The 21926-nt window shown below is 45.5% G+C and overlaps 2 protein-coding genes across 4 annotated transcripts in view; both read left to right on the top strand.

The window, feature by feature from the left end:
- The window catches only part of hivep1 (HIVEP zinc finger 1), a 69489-nt gene extending 53425 nt beyond the window's left edge, over positions 1 to 16064 (top strand). For both annotated transcript variants that reach the window (XM_076301678.1, XM_076301679.1), the window contains exons 4-9: positions 2501 to 8322; positions 8451 to 8584; positions 8867 to 9042; positions 10316 to 10417; positions 12435 to 13090; positions 14175 to 16064. In XM_076301678.1, the coding sequence (XP_076157793.1) occupies positions 2501 to 8322; positions 8451 to 8584; positions 8867 to 9042; positions 10316 to 10417; positions 12435 to 13090; positions 14175 to 15413 (8129 nt within the window). In that variant the 3' untranslated portion in view covers positions 15414 to 16064. The remainder of the gene's footprint in view (positions 1 to 2500; positions 8323 to 8450; positions 8585 to 8866; positions 9043 to 10315; positions 10418 to 12434; positions 13091 to 14174) is intronic.
- A 2031-nt stretch (positions 16065 to 18095) lies between these two features.
- Positions 18096 to 21277, top strand: edn1 (endothelin 1). Of its 2 annotated transcripts, none has more exons than XM_076300949.1 (5): positions 18096 to 18359; positions 18642 to 18792; positions 18898 to 19044; positions 19271 to 19375; positions 20034 to 21277. In XM_076300949.1, the coding sequence occupies exons 1-5, from the start codon at positions 18299 to 18301 to the stop codon at positions 20173 to 20175; spliced, it is 606 nt and encodes a 201-aa protein (XP_076157064.1). In that variant the 5' UTR covers positions 18096 to 18298; the 3' UTR covers positions 20176 to 21277. The 2 variants fall into 2 exon arrangements, with proteins under 2 accessions (XP_076157064.1, XP_076157065.1); XM_076300950.1 differs by having other exon boundaries at positions 18097 to 18359; positions 20037 to 21277.
- The last annotated feature ends 649 nt before the right edge of the window (positions 21278 to 21926 follow it).

Below are 21926 nucleotides of genomic sequence, written 5' to 3'. Positions count from 1 at the left end.
TTAAAAGTTAACCCCATGTTTGACCCCAAATTTCACATCTATTGCGTCAGTACCTGACAAGGAATTACCTTCTGTACGCATTCACCTTGAGGGAAAAAAAGAGTGAGGAAGAGAAAGAGGGAGAAGGAGAAAAGGAGAGAGAGAGGTAAGATAAATATTGGGGATTAAGAATAGAGGGAGAGAGATGGAAGGGGAGAGAGAGGGGGCAAAAGGAAGACGAGAGCGAGAGGGGGGGTGATTCTGTTTCAGAGCAGATTAGCCTACTCTGGGTCTTCCCCGTGGAAAAGCCTGGGTGGGGCTAGGCTGGGTTTTTTTTAAAGAATGCGATCTAAGAATATACAAATCCTTTCTCAGAATACAGCTGTCCAGTGATGTCGTCATTGGCCAGGTTAATCTCACTGGCTTAGTGTAGTTAAAAGTAGTTAAGGTTTTCAGCCTATCAATACATTAATGGGTTTTGTAAATAGATGGTTCTTTGTTGGGTCACTCATGCTGGCTTAGTAATAGTTCTTGATCAAGTGGGTTGCATAAGAACGATATTTTTGGCAAGAAGTGCATCCTTTGTCGTGTCGAGTTCCTCCACTGTAATATGATTGATTTCATATTGTTTACTCCGAGATGCTTCTGGTTTGTGTTAGTGTTGTGCGGTTGTTGGGCTTTGTGTAGGAAATAAGATAATGGACTTAGCCAGAGGCTTACATAATTCAGCCCCTTTATGGGGGAATACCCTCCTTTGCCAGGAAACCATGATGGGATAAAGCTTAAACTCCCTTCAGCATTGAACCACATTTCTCCACTTCGCTCCCAGTGCCAAGCCAAATTACGAAGGGGCTCCCCCAGCTAAGGCGGAGCTTCTTAGCATGGTGGGGGTTTGGTGACGGATTTGGTTAGGATTTTAGATTTTTTTTTCCTCCCCTCTCTCGATACTCATACTGCATAAAAGGTTCATTGTGAGGGCTGACTCTTTTTGTCTGGATGGATCCTAACTCTGTTAGAATGTGGATGTGGTGTACGCAATGAAACATTGACACGGAAAACCATGTGGTTTCAAAAGGTGCATGGATTAAGCACAGTAATGGATTGGCTTTATTACCTAATGCTGACATTTCTGTTGCGCTTGTACGTGTGCACACACACATGCACATACACACACACACACAGATACACACACAGAATACAGGCAGAATACATACAGAAGCACATTAAGCAAAACCATACGGAAAGGCATACACGGATATTGACAAAAGTCACTGTGGCGTTAGTTACCCTTTTTCTATTTCTCTGTGTACTAGGTTAATTGCAAGATGTGATTAGCACACAGACATCAGCCAAGAAGGAGATAATTTGATTAATCTTTTCTCAGCACATCACATCCGCACATACACCATTTCAGATGGAGGAAGAGAACGAGAGAAAGCGAGGCGGGTGTTGGATAGCACTGGAAAGGGAGAGAGAGAGAGATGGGGAAAAAGGAAAGAAAAGATGAGGGAGGGAGTGTGAGAGCGAGCGAGTGAACGAACGATAGAGCGAGTGAGGAAGAAGTGGGTTTTGCACATAATGGTGCGTGGGCCTTAGTGCTTGCAGACGCTCTGTGGCAGAGGGAGAACTTCCAGAGCCCAAAACAGAGAGCCTCATCAGTAAGCTGTCAGAGACAAAAAGACCAGGCAGTGCTAGATCTGATCTTGGTCAGAGGAGTAATATTTTACTGGAATTAATGTGAATCTGCTTCTATCAAAACACGATGCGCAGGTACAGGCTCTTCTTTCATTTTAGTTATAAGATGAGATGGTAGACTTTTGACAATTGCATGTCGTTTTGTATTGTCAATTATTTTTTAAAATTACAGGTCTTGTAATGTAGTCACTATTATTGCAAAGATAATAATAATAAGTTATGTGATCAAGACATTTGGTTAATGCCTTAATTGTAGAAAATTGACTGCACATAAAGATATGTACATTTGATGAAATAGGCAAAAAAAATATGCGAGGACTGCCTGCATTGAGCAGGGTTATGTAAGTAACATCACATCCAGTTGACATAACATGTTAGGAAATTACATGTTATAAGGCACAAATTTGAAATAAAAGAGAAACAATTAGGCATGGGCATTGTGTTGTCCTGAAAAATCATGATTATGTATGAGTTTTGCTGTTAAAGTTTCAAAGTTAAGTTTTGGAACAACGTTTTGACCAGACTCCTTGCCAAAGGCTATTAAAGGCTCAATGTTTTTGTTGAGGGACACACTACCTTTTTTGACTGTTTTGATTATGCGCACCTCTCTGGCAGTGTATTCATTTTACAGGGCTTTGGGGAAGTAGATATGTGGCACAGCCTCAAGACATTTTTGTACACCTTTATGTTATGCTCTTCAGATATATGCATTTATTTGATCTTTAAAATCTATGCCTTGATCTCCAAAGGAAACTCTTCAATGAGCCAGGAATGTCTTGTTTTTTTTTATTGATTTTTTTTTTATTTCCTTTCTTCTGTCGAACAGGTATCAGCGAAGGTACCACCAGCCTTAGAGGTTCAGATGGCATTAAAGGACTGAAGAGGAAAAAGGTGGTGGCAGAAAACCAGCTGAAGAAAATACCCAAGTCTCCAGTAAAGAAGCCGTCACAGGCCAAGAACCCTGTGCCAACGCCTGGCACTGCCAGTGTTCACATCTCCAACACCCCTTCAAGAGAAGATTCTCCCTCGAGTACCAGCTCCAGATCTACGTCCAGTTCGTTCCCCAACAGTCCATCCTGCTCACTGGACTCCGCACAACACCACCAGGACGCAGACGATGGCCAGCACCAGCAGGTGGCGCCATCTCCCCATAAAGTAACAACGGAGGAGGGAGAAGTGTCATCCTTAACTGAGTTGCAGCCTCAGAACCTACAGGCTTGCAGCGGGGATAAATCAAACTCTTGCGACTCCACTAAAGAAAGCTGGGGTGAGAAATCGGACAGTGCAGGCACCTCCACTACTGCGCACCCAAGTGCTCCCCTTGACGTCTTGCTCAAGGCTATGGAGCCAGACTTTAACACATTGACTGAGAGGAAGACTGTCGGACATATACAGAAACCGGGGACATCTGGTGTCAGTCATTCTGGAATACACACAGCTATGACAGCCGTCAAATTCGGCCTACCGCCTCATCATAGGCTCATGCAGGCTTACGATACAGCCAAACACTTCTACCCTGGCCCCCACATGACCCCGCAGCCTGGGGTGCCAGACACCAAACAGCACCAGGCAGCTTATATGCACCCAACCTCCCAGCAGTACATGACGTTAGGTGGCGAGCACCAGTCAGCTAAGCCAGCTTTTCAGAAAAGTTATAGTGCAGGGCAGTCAACCGCCATGACCCACGCACCCATTCCCTCAGGCTCGACCGGACTCCCTCAGAGCCAGCCACCTGTGGTGCAAACGTGCCAGTCGCTCTCGGCCAGTGTTCCCAGCACCATCCAGGTCCCCGTCACGCCAGGTTATAACCCTGTACAGGTGGCCACAGTAGTGAACTTTGGCAGCTTGGAGCAAGTGTGCAGCATTACATCTAAAGAACAGAAACCTAAAAAGCAAGGCAAATACGTCTGCGAATACTGCAACAGGGCCTGTGCCAAACCCAGTGTACTGCTAAAACATATCCGATCCCATACGGGGGAGAGGCCCTATCCTTGCGTTACTTGTGGCTTCTCCTTTAAGACTAAGAGCAACTTGTACAAGCATAAGAAGTCCCACGCACATGCTATAAAACTAGGACTCACCGCGAGGTCGGATTCCCAGTCTCAGTCACAGGAGTCTGACAAAGGGCTCGGGACGCATTCAGATGTCGACGAAAGTGGGGAGAGTGACGAAGAGGGCAGCACGGCTGATCTCGACCCCGACTCGTCACAGAGCAGCGCCACAGCCTTGTCTGACAGTAGTCTGCTGAGCTTGGGCACAGTTCAGGGAAGTCAAGGTGAATCAGACCATCCGGTAGTGTTTGAGACCCTGAAACCTGTAAGTGGTCAAAAGGGCATTGACAAAGTGACGGCACCCCTCCCCAAGGTGGTGGTGTACCCAGTGAATGTCTCTCCACTTCGGGCAGACAGCCCTAGAGTAACTGACCTAACTCCCGAGCAGGCAACTGCCCAGCGGCAGAGAGAATGCCAGGCAGTCAGGACAGTCTTGTCCTCCCTGAAGGAGGTAGATTGCTCTAGCCCCTTGCAGGACTCAATAAGCGAGGATGAGGATCCACAGGGAAAATCACCAGGGGGTGGCCATGCCCAGTTACAGAGGCAACAGGCTACTGATTGCTCCCAACAGCAACAGGGCAAGTGCCTACTGAGTCCTCGTAGTTTGGGCAGCACCGATTCGGGTTACTTCTCCCGTTCTGAAAGCGCAGACCAAGCCATGAGTCCACCGAGTCCCTTTGTGAAGATAACCCCTCCGGCAGACAATGATGTTACCAAAAATCTGCCCATTAATCCCTCACCTATTGTAATTCCACTTATGCATGCAACTAATATTGAAAAGACACACATATTGGAGGGGCAAATGCGGCCTCCACTGGACTCTAGAACACTCTCTCTAGAAGAGCGCATCTCAAAGTTAATATCAGACAATGAAGCAGTGGTTGACGACAAGCAGTTGGACAGCGTTAAGCCAAGACGGACCTCCCTGTCAAGACGGGGAAGCATAGATTCACCAAAATCCTATATCTTCAAAGACTCCTTCCAGTTTGACCTGAAACCGTTTGTAAGAAGATCAAGTTCCAGCTCTGACATACCAAAGTCTCCCTTCACCCCGACAGAAAAATCCAAGCCAGTGTTTCTTCTCTCTGTTCCTCCCCAGTATCCAAATATGGACTGTTTACCAATAACAAGGAGTAATTCTATGCCCACAACTCCAGGACATTCAGCACTTCCCCCCAATGTCCTTCCCCAGCCCCATCCTTTGAGAATCTGCCATTCGTTTGATGACAAAATCAGCTCTTTCAATGATGATGTCTTTTCATCTGCACCGTCCACACCTAATCCATCAGTGCATCCTCGCACCCTTGTGAGACAGATAGCAGTTGAGGATTCATCCACAAACGAAGGATTGCCCTCAGTCCGCTCTATGGACGAGGGTTATCATGGACCAAGCATTGCAATGGAAATGCAGAGGAGCAAGTCTTTTGAGCATGGAAACAGGAAACCTCAGCAGAACAAAGGGACCATGTTTGAGTGTGAAACTTGCCGAAACCGTTACAGGAAAAGGGAGAATTTTGAGAATCACAAAAAGTTTTACTGCTCCGAGTTGCATGGTCCAAAAAACAAGCCCATTCCTGTCAGAGAGCCAGAGCTGGATGTGTTTGTGCAGAATGTTCATCAGCCCTTGATGGGAAGAGCAGTGTGTCACCCTGGAATTGTAGAGCAACCGACAATGATAAGAAAACGGAGAAAATTGAAAAGCTTTGGGGATGACGACGATCAGTCTCCAACTGACAAAAATCCACCATGTTCTAGAAGTTTTGATTCCTGTCAGATTCCCTCCAGAGTAATAAGTGGTCAGTTTACCCAGAGAGCTGTAGTGGTCAACCTGCAACCTGCCAACAACACTGGGCAGATACCTCCAGGTCAGCTCATAACAAGAGTTGCAGAGACACCAGAGTCAAGGCTTTCTCCTGCAAGAGACAACAGCATTAACACCCCCACCAAAGAAAGAGGTGAGATGCAACGGCAAGGCAGTGGTACATCTGTCATAAGACACACCAACTCTCTGAGCAGGCCAAATTCGTTTGAAACATACGAATCTATTGACCAGTCCTCTCCAGTTGATCCTTCAACAAAGGACATCCCAGGAGCAGTTATGCCTAGCACTGAATCATTGGCTAACACTGCATTGCAGAATTATCACAAAGAAATGTCAATACCTAAGGTTTCGAGTCAAGACAAATACATTACTGACACCCCTAAGGAGCATGCACCAGCCAGTGAGAATGCTCCCCCTATCCAACAGTCAAGGCTGGTCCGTCAAAACAACATTCAAGTTCCTGAAATTCTGGTTACAGAGGAACCAGATCGAGAACATGAGAGCCAGGTTTTAGAACAAGTGGAGAAGCCTGCAGACACCTTCAACTGGCCTCAGCGGAGCGAGAGCTTGTCCAAGCTACCAACAGAGAAGTTGCCACCCAAAAAGAAAAGGATCCGGCTGGCTCAGATGGAGCAATCTTCGGGTGAATCAAGTTTTGAGTCCTCCCTCTCCAGAAGCCTTAGCAGAGACAGCAGTCTCTCGCGATGTTCAAGCATGTCAGCTTCATTTGAAAGAGATGAGCCACCCAGATCCGATAGTCCTTCCCGGGAAAGTGTCACCAAACCACCAGATATTCAAGGACCATCTACAGCATGCAACACACTCAGCGTCCCAGTGATGATGAGACGAGCTGCCTCGGAACAGATTAGCTGCACCCAACCGTCTATTGCCATTTCCTGCGACTACCGCAGCAAGTCTTTTGACTGCAGCAGCATGTCTCCCAACAGGTCACCCTCTCCCTTGGACACAGCTATGCTCAAGAGTCCCCAGCCTGCAAAAGCTGCACAGGTACCCCTTATTGAAAGAAGAAGAGGACCTCTTGTTCGTCAAATGTCCCTGAAGATTGGACCAGAGAGTCAGCAGTTTGTTGGGAAGCAGCATACAGTTTCTCTTCAGAGGGCTCCTTCGTCAAATATTGTTTCTGTTCCTCAACACAGGCCTCCAATGATCCACAGGCCGAATTTAACTCAGCCTTTTGTTTTACGTTCTGGAGAGCCACAGAAGAATGAACATGTAGTCCAAAGCATTAACTTGGGCAGTCAAACTCAGCATCCACAAATCCAGGGACTTCCTCATCCATGGCATCAAACCTCAAGAGTTGTTTCAATCCAAAAGGTGCAACCTGCAGTCCAAGTCATGCCTTGTCAGGCAGATTTGCAGAGCAAGCCTGCTGAACCACCTAAGAGCTTTGTCCCCAAGTATCAGCTCCAGTACCCAGTTCTGAAAAGTCAAACATACTCCTTCTCTGGTCCAAAGGGGACACAGATAGCCTTGCCTGTTATAACAATACCCATTGGCAACGAGATTGTAAGTGTTTCGAAGGCAGCTGATGGAATACAGAATGTATACGTTGCACAGCAGAACCTTCAGGCTATGCCCAATAAGACATCCATTGTTTTACCTCTGGGTATCCATGGAGATGCACCTTCACAGAACCAATCAGGATCAGCCACAGTGCCACAGATTCTGATAACTCATGAGCAGGTTCTCCCTCCTAGCAGTGTGGCTTGCAAAGCCAATAGTTCCTCCGTGAATATCGCTACCATTGACAATAAATCTGGACCAGAAGTTCACACAGAGAGACAACAAGTCCAAGTACAGCCTGGGACGAACACACAGAGCCATATAGATGATAATCGTAGCACTCCATCTCTTGGCTCTTTGCACTGTACCCAGAAGTTGGCATCAGTTAACCTCTGCCCACAACAGGAGCCTATTGCCTCCAGTAAGCGCATGCTCTCCCCTGCCAACAGCTTGGACATTGCCATGGAGAAACACCAGAAACGGGCAAAAGATGAGCATGGAGCAATGTGCCAGCCAACCGATGGCAGGTCCCTCAGTTATCTCAATTCCAAGATGGCAGAGGTGACTCGTCAACGGAAGCTAACACTCGTTAGACAGGTTTGCACCACTGAACCTGCAGATAGTCCCATTGAAACTGAAGCCCCGCAAGACCTAGAGAAGTTGGATCCTGGCAAAGACTTCCCAGCACCTGATACTGGCAGCACAACAACCCCCGAGATTACTGCTCAAATGCAGGATGATAAGCCACCTTCTCCAACAGACCATCCCATGCAGAGCCCTGTTAGCCGTACCTCTCCAGGAGTCCAGAGCTATCCAGTCCCTGCAAACGCTGCCCCTAAGCCACAGGAGAAGTCGGAGGAGCAGCGCTGGTCTTCTGGCAAATCGCCTCTGAGGCCTCCCACTTTTCAAGGGCAGGTGAAACTGGCCTCCTCCGTGTCTGTTGTTAACACTCGGGACAGCCACCGCTTGTCTTTCCCCAGCTTGAAAACAGCCACAACGTTCACCTGGTGTTACCTCATCAAGAGGAGGCCACTGCATGTTCCTCAGACTGACCAGAGGGTTTCTGCATACTCTGCCTGGCCAGTCAGCCAGAACAACCCCAACCCGCTGGGCCTACCGACCAAAGTAGTCATGTCTCTGTTTGATTCAAAGCAGAAATCTAAGAAAATACACTACACCCAAGCGAAAACCACAAGTTTGAAGTCCGACATATTGACATACTCCAGCAACCTGAAGGACATTGTCGCCAAGGTAGAGTTGATAAAACAAGCTTTAGAAAATTGTGCTTTGGTACTGTTGATCTTCTCAAATTAGCACTTCATACATTATTTATTTGTCATAATCATAATTATTTTAACACTGATACTTTACTCCTTCAGGTCTTGATCCCACAGAAGTCCATCTCCACTGAAGGCAAGAGTAAAACTCGACTTGAGTCTCGACCCACCAATGAGGCTGACAGGGAGTCCTTATCAAAAGCGGAGCCCAGACGGATCAAAATATTTGATGGAGGGTAGGTTTGTGTTGGTTTATTTGAAAGGGACACTGCATGTTAATTAACATCTTCAATAAAGTCAGCAATATAAGTGTACTAAATTGATCCATTCAGGCCACCCTAGGAAGAATACTGTACATCTCTCCCTTTAAATTGGCGGTCCATGTGCTTTTAATTCCATTCTCCCAACTGCAGTGTGTATAAAGTGTCTGTGTTTGTATTGTTTGTACTGAAAAACCTACAAGTGAAAACAAGCAAATAGGGACGCATCAGTGATTGTTGGTGTCTGGTGTCTTTCAGATACAAATCGAATGAGGAGTATGTGTATGTCCGCGGACGTGGCCGTGGGAAGTATATCTGTGAAGAGTGTGGGATTCGCTGCAAGAAGCCCAGCATGCTTCGCAAACACATTCGCACCCACTCAGACGTTCGACCTTACCACTGCACCCACTGCAACTTCTCTTTCAAGACTAAAGGTGGGCTTGAGTGTGATGTATTTAATTATACATTCTGTATCTATTACATAAACTGATGTTATTATGCAGTCAGTAGTTAATGTACATTTAATGGTTATTATACAATAAATATTTATTTATAAACTATTTTTTTATTATACAGTCTGTATTCATTATTTATGCATTCAGTATTTATAATATATTTATATCAGTTTATTATTATGCAATTAGTATCTGATTTACATTTTTTACTCTTGTTGGCACAATAGCCCTTATCTCAATAATCAGTATTAAAAATTACAGTAAAAGTATACGGCACTGCCTTGCAAAAAGATGAACTGTCTCAGTGGTTTTAAGTTGCTTATCGTTATAAGCAATTATTCACAATAAGTCTGCTGGAAGGGAAACGTTGAAAAACTCATCATTGTGCATAGTCATCCCTTTTCATTTTAGGAAAGGCCAGACAAGAAAAAATATGTGTGTTCCTCATTTCATATGCCAACATGATTCAAAGTACTTTACACAGCCATCATAAAATACAATTCTTAAAAACATTAATTCAAATTAATTTAAGAACATATAAAAGAAGAAAAAAACTGAAAGTTAATTTCTATTAAGATAACTGAAATTAAAAATGAGAGCAGGTTTAATTTCAGTGAAAAGTAAAAGAGGCTTGGAATTATTTGCTTTGAGATATCACCGATCACCGTTATTTAATTCAGAATAGCTGAGATGTTTTAATTATTTTCAAAAATCGCTGCAATTACACATTAAATCCTTCCTTCCTCTGCGCCATCCTCGTCTCTTTTTTTAACCTGAATGCCCACAGTTTTTTTTTTCTTTTTTTGAGTACCATTTCTTCCTCTCTAAAAAGGCCAGGATGATTCACCGCAGTCAAACTTGTCTTCCCACGCTGTGCTGGGGAGCTGTGGAACAGCACACAGTGTCAGCTGCACAGCACAGCACTGCACCCAGCACAGCCCACGTTTCTTTAAGAACTTCTTTATCAGTTACTCACCCAGCAGTAGCACATTCAGCTGCGGACCTGCAGACGTGCCGCCCTTTACGTAAGCTGCCCCTCTGGTACTCCGAGCACATCCCACCTGGCTAACCCTATGAATGTCCTCTCTCTCCCTCTCTCTTCTCTCTTTTTCTCTTTCACTCTTTTCTCTTTTTCTCATGTTATTCTGTTTTACTCGCTTCTCTCTCTTTCTCTCTCTCTCTCTCTGTCACTCTGTTTCTACACTTTATTCTCTCTGTTTCTCTCTTTCTCTTCCTGTCTTTCTCTTCACAGGAAATCTGACCAAACACATGAAGTCTAAAGCCCACAGTAAGAAGTGCTTGGAGATGGGAGTATCTGTGGGTTTGATCGAAGACCAGGATGCGGAGGATTCAGGTATTTACAGTGAATGAAAATTGGAACTGCAGAGCGCAGAAAAATGAGTGGGCAATGAGTGGGTTTATAACCATGACCACCGATGAGTAACTCAATTTTAAATGCCACCAATCAAAGATACAATGATCTGAGAGCGTATACGTATGGTGACTACACTCACAAGAATTTAATTGGGGAACATGTTTGGTAAAAATAGCAGAATATCTCACTTGCTAACATTAATTTCTATGGATTGCTATACATCAGTTCATTTATACATACTTTATACATATAAGTATAAGTATATATACTCTTTTGATCCTGTGAGGGAAATTTGGTCTCTGCATTTATCCCAATCCGTGAATTAGTGAAACACACACAGCACACAGTGTACACACAGTGAGGTGAAGCACACACTAATCCCGGCGCAGTGAGCTGCCTGCATCAACAGCGGCGCTCGGGGAGCAGTGAGGGGTTAGGTGCCTTGCTCAAGGGCACTTCAGCCATGCCTACTGGTCGGGGTTCGAACCGGCAACCCTCCGGTTACAGGTCCGAAGTGCTAACCAGTAGGCCACGGCTGCCCCACATCACTTTCTATTTCCGTATAAATCATTTTATTCATCAAATAGGGGATTAGCAGTATTTTACATGTGTCAAATAATATATTTGTTTCCATAATGGCTAATGTTTAGCATGTCTATTCTTGTACAACAGGGCACACACATTGTAGTTTCTAACTAGGGCCCTTAAACTTTTTAAATTATACGATAACAAAAAGAGCATGACTGAGCCTGATTAGTCCTTGTTGAGCTGGTTTAAAGAATGGGTCCCTGTAAACACAAATTATCTATGGGTCCCCACCCCACCGTACTCCCTCAGCATCAACGCCACCTATTCCTTCAGTAACTCAGCTAATAATAACAACAAACACTAGCATTAGATGTGGATGGTACCTCACTGGTTTGCAGCAGCAGTGCCGATCAATAGCTGTGCCACAGCCTAATTACTAATTCTAAATGCAGCCTCTTCGCTTGTTAACTCCGAGAGCATGTGGGTGGCAGGCACAGCATTTACAGGGAGGAAATTGCAGTATCTAATTTTAGACAAAAAAAAGAAAGGGAGCAAGAGTCTGAAAGCAGACTATGGTCCCACTTGCTCAAAGCATATTTGTTTTCTCTCTCCTTGCGCTCTCTCTCTCTCTCTGTCTCTCTCTCGCTCTCTCTCTCATGTGCATATCCTTGTAAACACAGTACGGATCGCCTGCTGTTGTGATTCATAGCTGTAATTATGGCATGTCATTCCTTTGAACCACCACAATATGAGTTAGTAGGCCACTGCAGCCTACTGGGGTATTAGACATATCCTGCAGGTGTCAAAAAGCATGGATGATTTATTTTCATAACGGTCCAAGTCCATTTGTGCTATTTCTTATCAACCGTCGTACCCCTACCAAGTGTCTCGAGTTCACTAATAACCTGTAGTGAACAGGTTGCCAAAAGTGATCGATTTCCTTGCCCTGTAAGAGAATACTGTAATGTCCCTTGTTACTTTTAAAAGTAGAACATTTATAATTGAGAAAGTGCAAGTTTCAGCTTTTCTGATTCCCAGGAACAGATGTGCTTTTACGGCCCGGTGCAAGCAATGTAATCACCACAGTAGTGAAAACCTGTGGGGCAAATGTACACGTCCTGAACTTGATTTCTCCCACTTGTTGCTGCAATCTGATAGTTTGGTAGATAGAGAGATGGATAGACAGATAGAGAGAGAGAAAGAGAGAGATAAATGGGTAGAGTACTTTATTGATCCCTGAAGGGAAATTGTAGTGTTCCAGTAGCAATTCCCATAAATCACAGGCACACCTAAATTCAAGGGATAGCATTAGCATTAGTTAAAGAATAAAACCTATGGTATGAGATGTCTGTTCTCAGTCTATGTTTATTGTATAATTGCCAATTAAATAAACTGTAAATAGATAATATGGTGCTGCGTACATGCAGTACATGCAGTTAACTCTGAGGCTCTGAATTCTTCTCATCAGGAGACCGAGGAAGAGGAAGCAGTGCTGACCGCCCCGACTCTGATGGCGACGACTCGGATGGTCCTGAGGACGAGGACAATGACGGAGAGGAGGAGGACGAGGAGGACAGCCAGGCAGAATCGGGTCTCTCTGCTACGCCCTCGGTCTCGGCCAGCCCCCAGCACTTTGGCGGTGCACAACACGACGTGGCACCCAGCTCGCTGCTGGCGCAGATGTCCATCAGCTCGTCCCAGCTGACCCCACCGCCACCGCCGCCGCCGCCACCCCCATCCCAGCTCCCACACACTCACACTCCTGCCCGTCCTCACACCCAAAACCTGCCCCAGACCCCCTCCGCTGACCCCTGTGACTCTGATTCGGTCGCCATGCTGAGCCCCGTCTCTCCCACCAAGCAGATGACCATCTCAGCCATGATCCTAAGCCCCACCACAACAAGCTCCTTCACCCACTATCCCCTCGTCACCCACACCACCTTTGCCACCGCCACCACCACCTCAGTCATCGCCCCCTCCTCCTCCTCCTCTGACCCCCACGGCTCGGACACCGAGTCCGTTCACATGATGAGCCCCGTGTCGCCTTGCAGGCAGATGTCCATCGACTTTGATGTGCCCCCTAGTCCCCCAGCGCCGGGCAAGGGCTCCGCCAAGCTCGGCCAGGTGAGACCTTCCGTGTCCTCCCGGTCTCTGTTTGTCTGCCCGTCGCACCCCACTCCTCTGCTGCATGTGTGCCCGTGTCTGTGTCCGTATCCGTACCCTTGTTCGTGTCCGCACCCGTGCTTTGAGTCCCGCATGCCAGGAGCTTCAGCCAAGCTCCTGTGAAATGCACAGAAAAGGTGAATGGATTTCAATAGAAACAAACTACAAAACAGAGGTGCCCAGAGTTAGGACTAATTCTAATTTATATATATATATATAATAGATCTATAATGTGTATATATAAATAATATATGTAATATCATGTATATTCTCTTATCTTTTATCTTGTCTTTTGTGTTTGTGTTATTTATCTTCTCTTTTTTGATTAGAGTTACCATAGATGTAGAATCAAAAATACATTTTTAATTTTAAATAATTTTTTATCAAAAATTAAAAAAGTTGAATTGAAGTAATAAAATGATGACAATCTTAGTTTTGTTTTCCAGGCCTAAACAAATTGACAAAAAAGACATAGTTTGAGACATGTTGTAAATTATCATATTATGTTAATAGACCTTGTGTCAATAATTTTGTTTACAACTTGAAAAGCTGCTGTGGTCTGGCGAACAGTTTATAAGAACACAAAAGCTGTGTCATGGAAATTTGGTTAGAAGTTCTGGAAAAGTGCTTGTATTGTGGAAGTGTTTTGAAAATGTGTTGGTAAACATGAGTGGGAAATTGATTCAGCTAATCCCCTGTCCTGCGGGGCTGAGTAGAGATTCAAGCCACATGTCTTAGATTAGCGTTGCAACTAAATACTGTAAGATGTGCGGTCTCCAGAGGCACCTCAGCAATAAACAAGCTTTTTCATGAGTTCGCAAGAGTTTGGTTGCAGCTCTGAACTTCTCCAATGCAGTTTTCTTTATGCTCCTTTAAAAAAAACATTCTTTATGCGTAGTTGTTTTTACACTAACTGAAATTGTTATTGAAAGTGTATAAATTAATCAAATCCAAAAGCTAATTCAGAACAAGAATACTGTAGATCAAAATCTATTCTTTGCTAGTTTGACGCTAACGCTGAATCTCCTTCTCCTTCTTTGAACAGGGTGGCAGTGCCTGTCCCCCCGCCATGTCCTCGAGTGAGTCCGGAGTGCCAGTGGACCGCGGCACTCAGACGTCCTCCTTCGCCCCACAGGGTCACCTTCATTTCCCGTCGCCGGGTCCCATGCACCTCATGGGGGAGTCAGGAGCGCATACGCACCTCTTCAGCCACCTGCCGCTGCATTCCCAGCAGCCCTCGCGCTCCCCGTACAGCATGGTGCCCGTGGGCGGCATCCAGCTGGTGCCCGCCGGCCTGGCCGCCTACTCTACCTTCGTGCCCATCCAGGCTGGCCAGGTCCAGCTCACCATCCCGGCAGTGAGCGTCATCCACCGCAACACCAGCCCACTCCCGGGAACCGGTCCGGGCTCGGGACCCGGGGCCAGTCCGCCAAGGCCCGGCGGTTCTCCCAGCGCCCAGCCCTCGATGGTGGTCCAGGAGAGCATGGGGAACATGCTACCCTGCTTTCCGCTGGGCCAGATGGCGGGCATCCAGACCCTGGGGGCGTCCCAGTCCGCCCTGCAGTCGATGGGGCTGGAGGCGTTGGGCGTGATGGGCCTGGCCAACTCGGGCCTGGCGCCGACCCAGCTGCTCCAGCAGCAGAACCTGGCCCTCAACGCCACCCTGGGCGTGCAGGTCCTGGCCGCCAGTCCCGCGGTACAGTCCAGCATGGCGCCCCAGACTCACATCCCAGGCCTGCAGATCCTCAACATCGCTCTGCCAGCCCTCATCCCCTCCCTCAGCCCCCTGTCCACCCTTAGCCCCCTGCCCTCTGCTTCTCCTGAAAAGCTGAGCAGCCTGGAGGCCTCTGCCGGACCGGGGCCGGGTCCGTCCACGAGCCCCTCTGTTTGCGCCGTTGCGGACTCCACGCCCGTTCTGACTCTATCGGCCAGCCCTCCAGTGGCAGCGGTGTCCGCGGGCCCGATGCCGCCCGTTGTCGTGACGAGAGGCGCCCCGCCCTGCAGGTCCAGCTCGGGGCCCGGGTACGGAGGGGAAGCCGCCCAGCCTGCTGCCTGCGCGTCGGAGAGGAAGGGCAAGTCCCCGCCACACCAGGCCCGCTCATCCCCTGCCTCTCTGGACGGCGCCTCGCAAACAGCCCCGACTGACTCCTCCACCGTCACCACAGGGGGCGCTAGTGAGGCAAGGTCCCTGCACAAGCACACTAGTCCCAGACCGCCAGCCCTGGCTGATGATTGCAGCGAAGCCTCCAGCGATGACGAGGACCGACTAGTCATCGCCACCTGAATGTCTGAAATGAAATGTTCTTCTCTTCTTTCTATTTGTCTCTCTTTAATCTCTTGCTCTCTCTTTCTTTCTCTCTTTCTCTCTATTTCTTTGTTTGTAATACTTGCCACTTTGTAAAACTGAAAACACTTCAGGGGTCTACCTGTACAGACCACCTCTAAAAAGCACATTTTCTGACATTGATATTCTATGTGCAATCATAAATGATGATGACCAATCATTTTATTTTTACTTTTTTGTCAGTTCTGAACAGTTTTTTCCTTCTTTTTGTACATGTTGTATAGACAATTGTGCCTTTTTGGAGTTTCTTGTTTAGGAACCTGTACATAATACCTTATGACTCAGTAGTTGCTTGTGTTTAGTAGATGCATTTGGAGTCTAAAGAAAAATCGGAGGGAAATATTTTATTTTGAAATGTTTTATGTCAAGTGTAAATTAATGGGAAATACATGTCAGTACCAATATATAAGCATTTCTATGGCATTGGGCAATGTTTTTGTGTACAGATGTTGTGTTCAGCTATTTATTATATTCCATCTAGTGCCCATCACAATGATCCATAAGTCCATAGGTATGTGTACAATTGTGGCTTTACATTGCTATATCTATACCATCAAATGTATCAGTAAAAAAACTTTGTTTACAAACATTCGTATTGCCTCCGATGTCTTTTTGTTTAACCGAATGAAAACACTTGACACAAGGTCCACAAGGTTGTTTGTCTCAATCAGCCCGATTGTGGTGCTTTGCTGCACCTGCAGAGCACTTGGCCAGCCTTGAGAAGCACTGCAATTTCCATCAGTAATGAGGGCCCTCGGAGGTAGGTTAACCACGTCACCACACAGCCGTGTCCAAGACGACAGAGAGAGGGAGAGCTTTCATTGACTGAGATTTCAGGCTTCTCCAGAGAGGGTGGAGTCCTTATTAATACGACCAGGGGTTAGAGAAGGAAGGAGGGTGAGTCATTCATTCTGCCTATACAGTGCAGAGGCTGACCGTCAAAGTAACGAGCGCCTGCCGGAGTGCGACAAGACAATAGCGACACCTAGCGGATGGCAAGCGATGCATCTGCGACGGAGTACAGCAGACGCTGCAGGTGGGTGGGGAAGATGTTGCCTGGTAACCGTGCCCACAGTTTCCGAGAAAGAGTGGGCACAAAGACTTGAGAGGTTTGGTATGGCTGGTTATTTTCCTCTACCGAGGTGATAGCCCATCTAGTACTGAATGTTATTACTGGAACGTTACGAAACAAGGCCTTTTGGTGAGATCTCAGTCATCGACAACTGCCACTGTAGGCTATTATCCAATGAGTGCACAGAGACTGGGAAAACTCTAGACTTGTTGGTGAGTGAGGGTAATTGCACTCCGTCCAATGGAAACTCTAACGCCATGCTTTGATTAAGCCTGTGAAAGAGCTCAGCTGACTACTGGGTGTTTCTCTAAAGCATTTTCCACTGCAGCCTCTTGGTCTGCGACACATTTGTTTTCCGTCATTAGCACATGTGAGTGGTCCAACTCTACATATGCATCGATAATAAGAATGATGACGGTTCTTAACTGTAGGCCTACCATTAGGAGAGCCTTTGAGAGGATACGAGGCTTAGTGCTAAATGTTCTTTGAGGCTGCAATTTTAGGCCACTTTAAAAGGCATCCCCTGAGGTTATAAAGAAAACAGGAGATAGGCCTGTAACCGTGCATTCTTTAATAATTGCCTTAATGCATCTCTCCCATTTATAGGCCTACGCGACTGTAAATTGCTGGTTTAATGTCTTGATATGACTTCCAAAGTTAACTGGCACGAACAGGGATAATCAAAACATGTGATTCCATTTTATGAGTGCTTTCAGGACAACACTATGAGTGAGTAAGATAAATGTTGTAGCATAGGACTGTTTATTTCTCGTTTGAGAGATTAATCTTGAATGTGCATAAAAATGGATTGGGTAGGTTTAGCCTATTTCATTATCATTATCTTAAAAAAAAAAGACCGGAAGGTTGTTCCCCTAAAAGAGCAGGCTTCTGAAACAGAGATAGCCATGCGGTCAGCTGTCAACCTACAGACACCCACATTTACAGAAAAGGTATGCAGGTTGGCCTATATGTAGGCTACTTTGAATAAACTCCGAGGCCCTGCATGAAGCAGGTTACGGTAAGTAGGTCTAAATGACTATTTTCCCGGTTCATGTAGGCTACACACTTTATAGGACCTCATGAGTTAAGATACAGTAGGAGACATTGTAAAATGTTGTAGCCTATTATACGTTGAATACATATAAAACAGCCTACCTGAAAACATTGGGTTATTATGTGTAGATGATATGTCAATCATTTGTGTGGAGTAACACTATGCTCTGCATTTGCCTAAATGGTAAGCTTTATGACAGCATGGGACAGCATCTGCTGTGTAAAGTAGCAGGCCGAGCCAATTTTTGTCCTTGGCTGTTATTAGATTGCCCTCTGGTGGCAGTTTCACGCAAATGCTGGGGGGGGGGCGGGGGGGACACTCGTCGGAACTTGGCTCGCACGGCCACCCGGCGTCTCCATCCCTTCAAAATCTCGGAATTTCTTATCTTAGTCTGCATGTTGCTTGTCGGTGACTATTAACAAACAGCATTGTCTGCAAGAGGGCCAGAGGACAAAGCTGTTTACACGCGACGGCAGGGCGAGAAGGGGGAGTTGGTTTGCAGAGGTATATAAAGGATCTTGTAGTGACATGTGTAGAGTTGCGGTCAGAGCATTAGAGTTGGAGTGGGAGTTTTTTAGTTAGGCTACTGAAAGAAGACTTCTGACCGTGGAATATTCTGCCGACCAGTATTTATTAATCAGCTTGACACAGTTATTCGCGTGTTTTAATCGTGCTGCAAAACTAGATTCAGTTTTAAGGATGGAATTAAGAATGATTTTCTCCGTCGTCTTTATTCTGGTATTGGTGATTTTACATTCAGGTGAGTTGGAGACTGCCTTTGATTCACCTCTACAAATATTTGTTTTATTTGATCTTCAGCGCAGTGGTGTTTTAGAATGATATCATGTATCCTCAATTTGTGTTTTTGATTATTCTAAGATAGCATGGGTTGTAGTGAAACATGTGTTAATGAAAACCAGGTTTAACTGGACTGAACATAACCATTTTCACTTACGATTATATGGTCGTTGGAAACTTCATAGTACTAATGTGTGTTAAAACTTTTGCATGACCCTTGTTTTTGAATTATCTCTGTTTTCAGCTGCATCGTTGTCCATCGGAGAGGTGACGGTAGCTGGTACATCAAGCCCTGCGCACCACATCAGATCGAAGCGCTGCTCTTGCGCAACTTTCCTCGACAAGGAGTGCGTCTATTTCTGTCACCTTGATATCATCTGGGTCAACACTCCAGAGTAAGCTCAGAATTTCAAAGACTATGTGGGTCACTTCACTGAATTTAGATGGACGCTTTATTGGGCTCAGTACGCAAGTAGCTAAAGTTGCACTTCTCTTCACAGGCGCACCGTTTCCTATGGACTGGGCAACGTCCAGAGGAAGAAGCGCTCTTTACGTGACTTCTCAGATTCAGCGCAAAAAACCCGCTGCAAGTGTAATGACGAGAAGGACACAGCATGCATGACTTTCTGCGATACAACACAAAACAGGTATGTTATTAAACAGACTATTAGACTTACGGACAGAAGTTAGCCTTTATTGCGCGTGTGATGTGCGCACACAGTCTTGTGCATATGTTTTACGCACAAGGTTTTCTTTCGCTGGATAGGGCGCAAAACATAATACTCTGTTCCAGTTTTCTCAACTTTTAGAGCTTTGAATCGATACTCATTTGAGCTACAGTTAATTTCATGACGCGTTATCTTTCGTTCTCAGGTATCAGACTGCTTCTGTCAAGGTGATCCACGCCGCCGAAGGCGATGGCTGTGTCAAGAAGCAATGCAAACACGAGCAGACTGCCAAAACGAGGAGGATTAAACGGTAAGAAAAACCTCAGACTGAAGCTAGTGAATACCAGAGGTCTGTTTGGGGAATAATTGGACGCAGTAATTATAACCTCATGCGAAATAGATGTCATCTGTGAGATGTATCTTCCAAAGAGCATAATTTCTCGGTGCACACCGCATCATTGCACAATCATGTCGAGAAGGACGGGCTGTTTCGCGCGGTTTATGGCATAATTAGAAGGAAATCTGACAGATTAAAGCAATTCACTAGAATAAATTCATATAGTCTGTTCTCTCTGCTGGCGACTTTGAAAAAGAATGCCATGAAGGAATTTCCCACCCAGTGAACGAATTTCGTTCCCGTCATTCTTGGAGCAATGTCTGAGCAGCGCAGGATAGGAACACGTGTACCATCATGTTGGAATGGGGGACATTTGAGCCGTACATCCCAAATTTTAGGCGCCTCTGTCTGCATGCTCATCTGTGGAGAACTCATTACAATGGAAACGTATCCCTGTAGCGTGCTTTGCATTTCTAGCAAATACAGTGAAGACAGGTTGGCATGTTGATCACCTTGTGGCACAAATAACAGGGCATTCGCCAAGTGGTGCGGATGACAATGTGGATGGAGATGTTGTGTGATTTTAGATTCATGCAGCATTCCTAAATGTTTGTTTGTCTTTTTACACCAGCAGAGAGCAAAGAAGGAGGAACGAAGTGGACGAGGCTGCCCGTAGGGGCACCAGGAATGCCCGTCTGCTGCTGGAGAAGTGGAGGAACAGGCAACAACACCATCGTCAAAAAGCCTGGTTAACCAGGAACGCCGCTTCCTAAAGAAACACCTGAGAGCCACTGCTGTTTACCTCTGCACCAAGGTAGCAAGGGGGCTCACCTGGAGGTCTACCCACCAGTGAGGAAGCGAGGATGTGCCAGCTTCCTCTTGCTTGTGTTGGAAAACTCACCGGGGGAAGCAGGAGCGGGCATTCTGCGAGGTCTCCAGAGAGCTGAAAGATGGGCTGCACTGTGTGCCATTGTCGGCCCATCACTGCTGGGATTGCCGCGCTTCCCCCTGTGGAAACGGAGAAGAAATGGCTGAGGGGTTCCGCTGGCCTGTGCGACACACCTGTGGCGAGGTGGTGACTATAACAGGGAACAGTTGGCTGAAGGACCAGTGAGAATCCCGCCTGCTGCTGTTTCAGCGGAACAAAAGCCACCTCGGACCTCCCAAAGACTCTGTGCTACCGGTGAAAAAGAACAACAGAGAACCACAACTCCTCACTCAGTCTTTCACTGGATGGACATTTTCAATAACAACTCTCACTCGCAAGACACTGGTGAAATCAGGGGACTGATTTTTTTTTGTTTTATTATTTTAAAAGAAATTAGCTGATTTCATCAGACATTAAAAAAAGCTAGTGCCACAGATGTCTTTACCAAACAGGAGTGAGTCTTTCTCAGGGACCATACTGTCATATTGCAAAGATTGGCCGGTTTCCCAAGGAGACAAAAAATAAATAAAACAACAAAACAGGAGACGGCCACAGAAGGAAACTCTAAAGGAGATGTATATGTCAATTCATACAATTTAAGTTTTGTATTTATTCTATATTATTGTATCTATTTTGCCCGACGTTCAAATTAATTATTTTGTCCCCATTCCCCACTTGTCCTCATTCATAATTATTTTGTAGTAGTCATGTTAAATCATGAAATTATACATATTGTTTTAGAAAATCTTAAACAGGTCTATCCTAAGGAAAGTGAATAGTTTATCCATGTCAAACATGAAATGTACCGGACCACATTGGCCAGTTACTCTTGATGTACTTCATTTCTGTGAAATGTTTCACCCAAGTGCCAAGACTGGTAAATAACTGTAGCTTTTATCAATTAAACTTGTTTAAACTAAACAGTTCACAGAGTTGCTTTTGTTTAGATATGCTTTTGTTACAGTGTACACACAAATTGTATAACAGTTGCCACAAGTACCATTTGACCAACACTTGAACCTGGATAAACCTTTAATAAGGTTTCGGCATTCGCTGAAGTGATTACATTGAGCATTGCTTGCGTGCAGTGTGGCTATCAACAGTAACTTAAACCAATAATTGGCATCCTACTGTGTTGTTTCCACGGAAAACATTATGGAAATTGTCACAACTGAGCTCAAGTGTCAGTGGAGGCTTCAGGCACATTTTGTCCCATCATGGGAGCGGATGTCAGGTGTGTTGATATCATATTTAATTCAATTTACTGAAGTGATACATTAACACTGACGCATATTCTCAACACAATAAACCAGCCAGCTCCCCAATTGAAATGCTTCATGGGTTACTCAGCAGGGAACTTGAGAACCATTCGCTTTATTAAAATATCATACAATATGTTTGGCTCGTTTACATATCTTCAGTGTGTTCAAATTACACTCAACCATTATGTTTTATCTTTTGTTATCTAGATTTTATCAGCCTTCCACATCCTCCATTATTTAATCAACATTTGCCCTTGGTCCCTTCCAAAATCTCAGAAATAGTGTTTTTTCTTCTTTCTATGTACTCTACCTAGATAACTTAAATAGATTTCAT

This window comes from Alosa pseudoharengus, unplaced genomic scaffold (genome assembly GCF_046254945.1).
Source record: "Alosa pseudoharengus isolate Yale_2024_CS ecotype anadromous, Long Island Sound unplaced genomic scaffold, YU_APseudo_1.1 YU_APseudo_1.1_scf_23, whole genome shotgun sequence".
Classification (NCBI taxonomy): Eukaryota; Metazoa; Chordata; class Actinopteri; order Clupeiformes; family Clupeidae; genus Alosa; species Alosa pseudoharengus.
The sequence above is the reverse complement of the archived record's forward strand: the minus strand, read 5'-3'. Positions and strand labels throughout refer to the sequence as shown.

Excerpts from the sequence above, each read along its gene's own strand:
- edn1 (XM_076300949.1), top strand. The coding sequence starts at position 18,299 with ATGGAATTAAGAATGATTTTCTCCGTCGTCTTTATTCTGGTATTGGTG. Across the intron at positions 18,793-18,897 it reads ATCTGGGTCAACACTCCAGA|GCGCACCGTTTCCTATGGAC; the intron begins GTAAGCTCAGAA and ends TTCTCTTCACAG. Across the intron at positions 19,045-19,270 it reads TGCGATACAACACAAAACAG|GTATCAGACTGCTTCTGTCA; the intron begins GTATGTTATTAA and ends TTTCGTTCTCAG.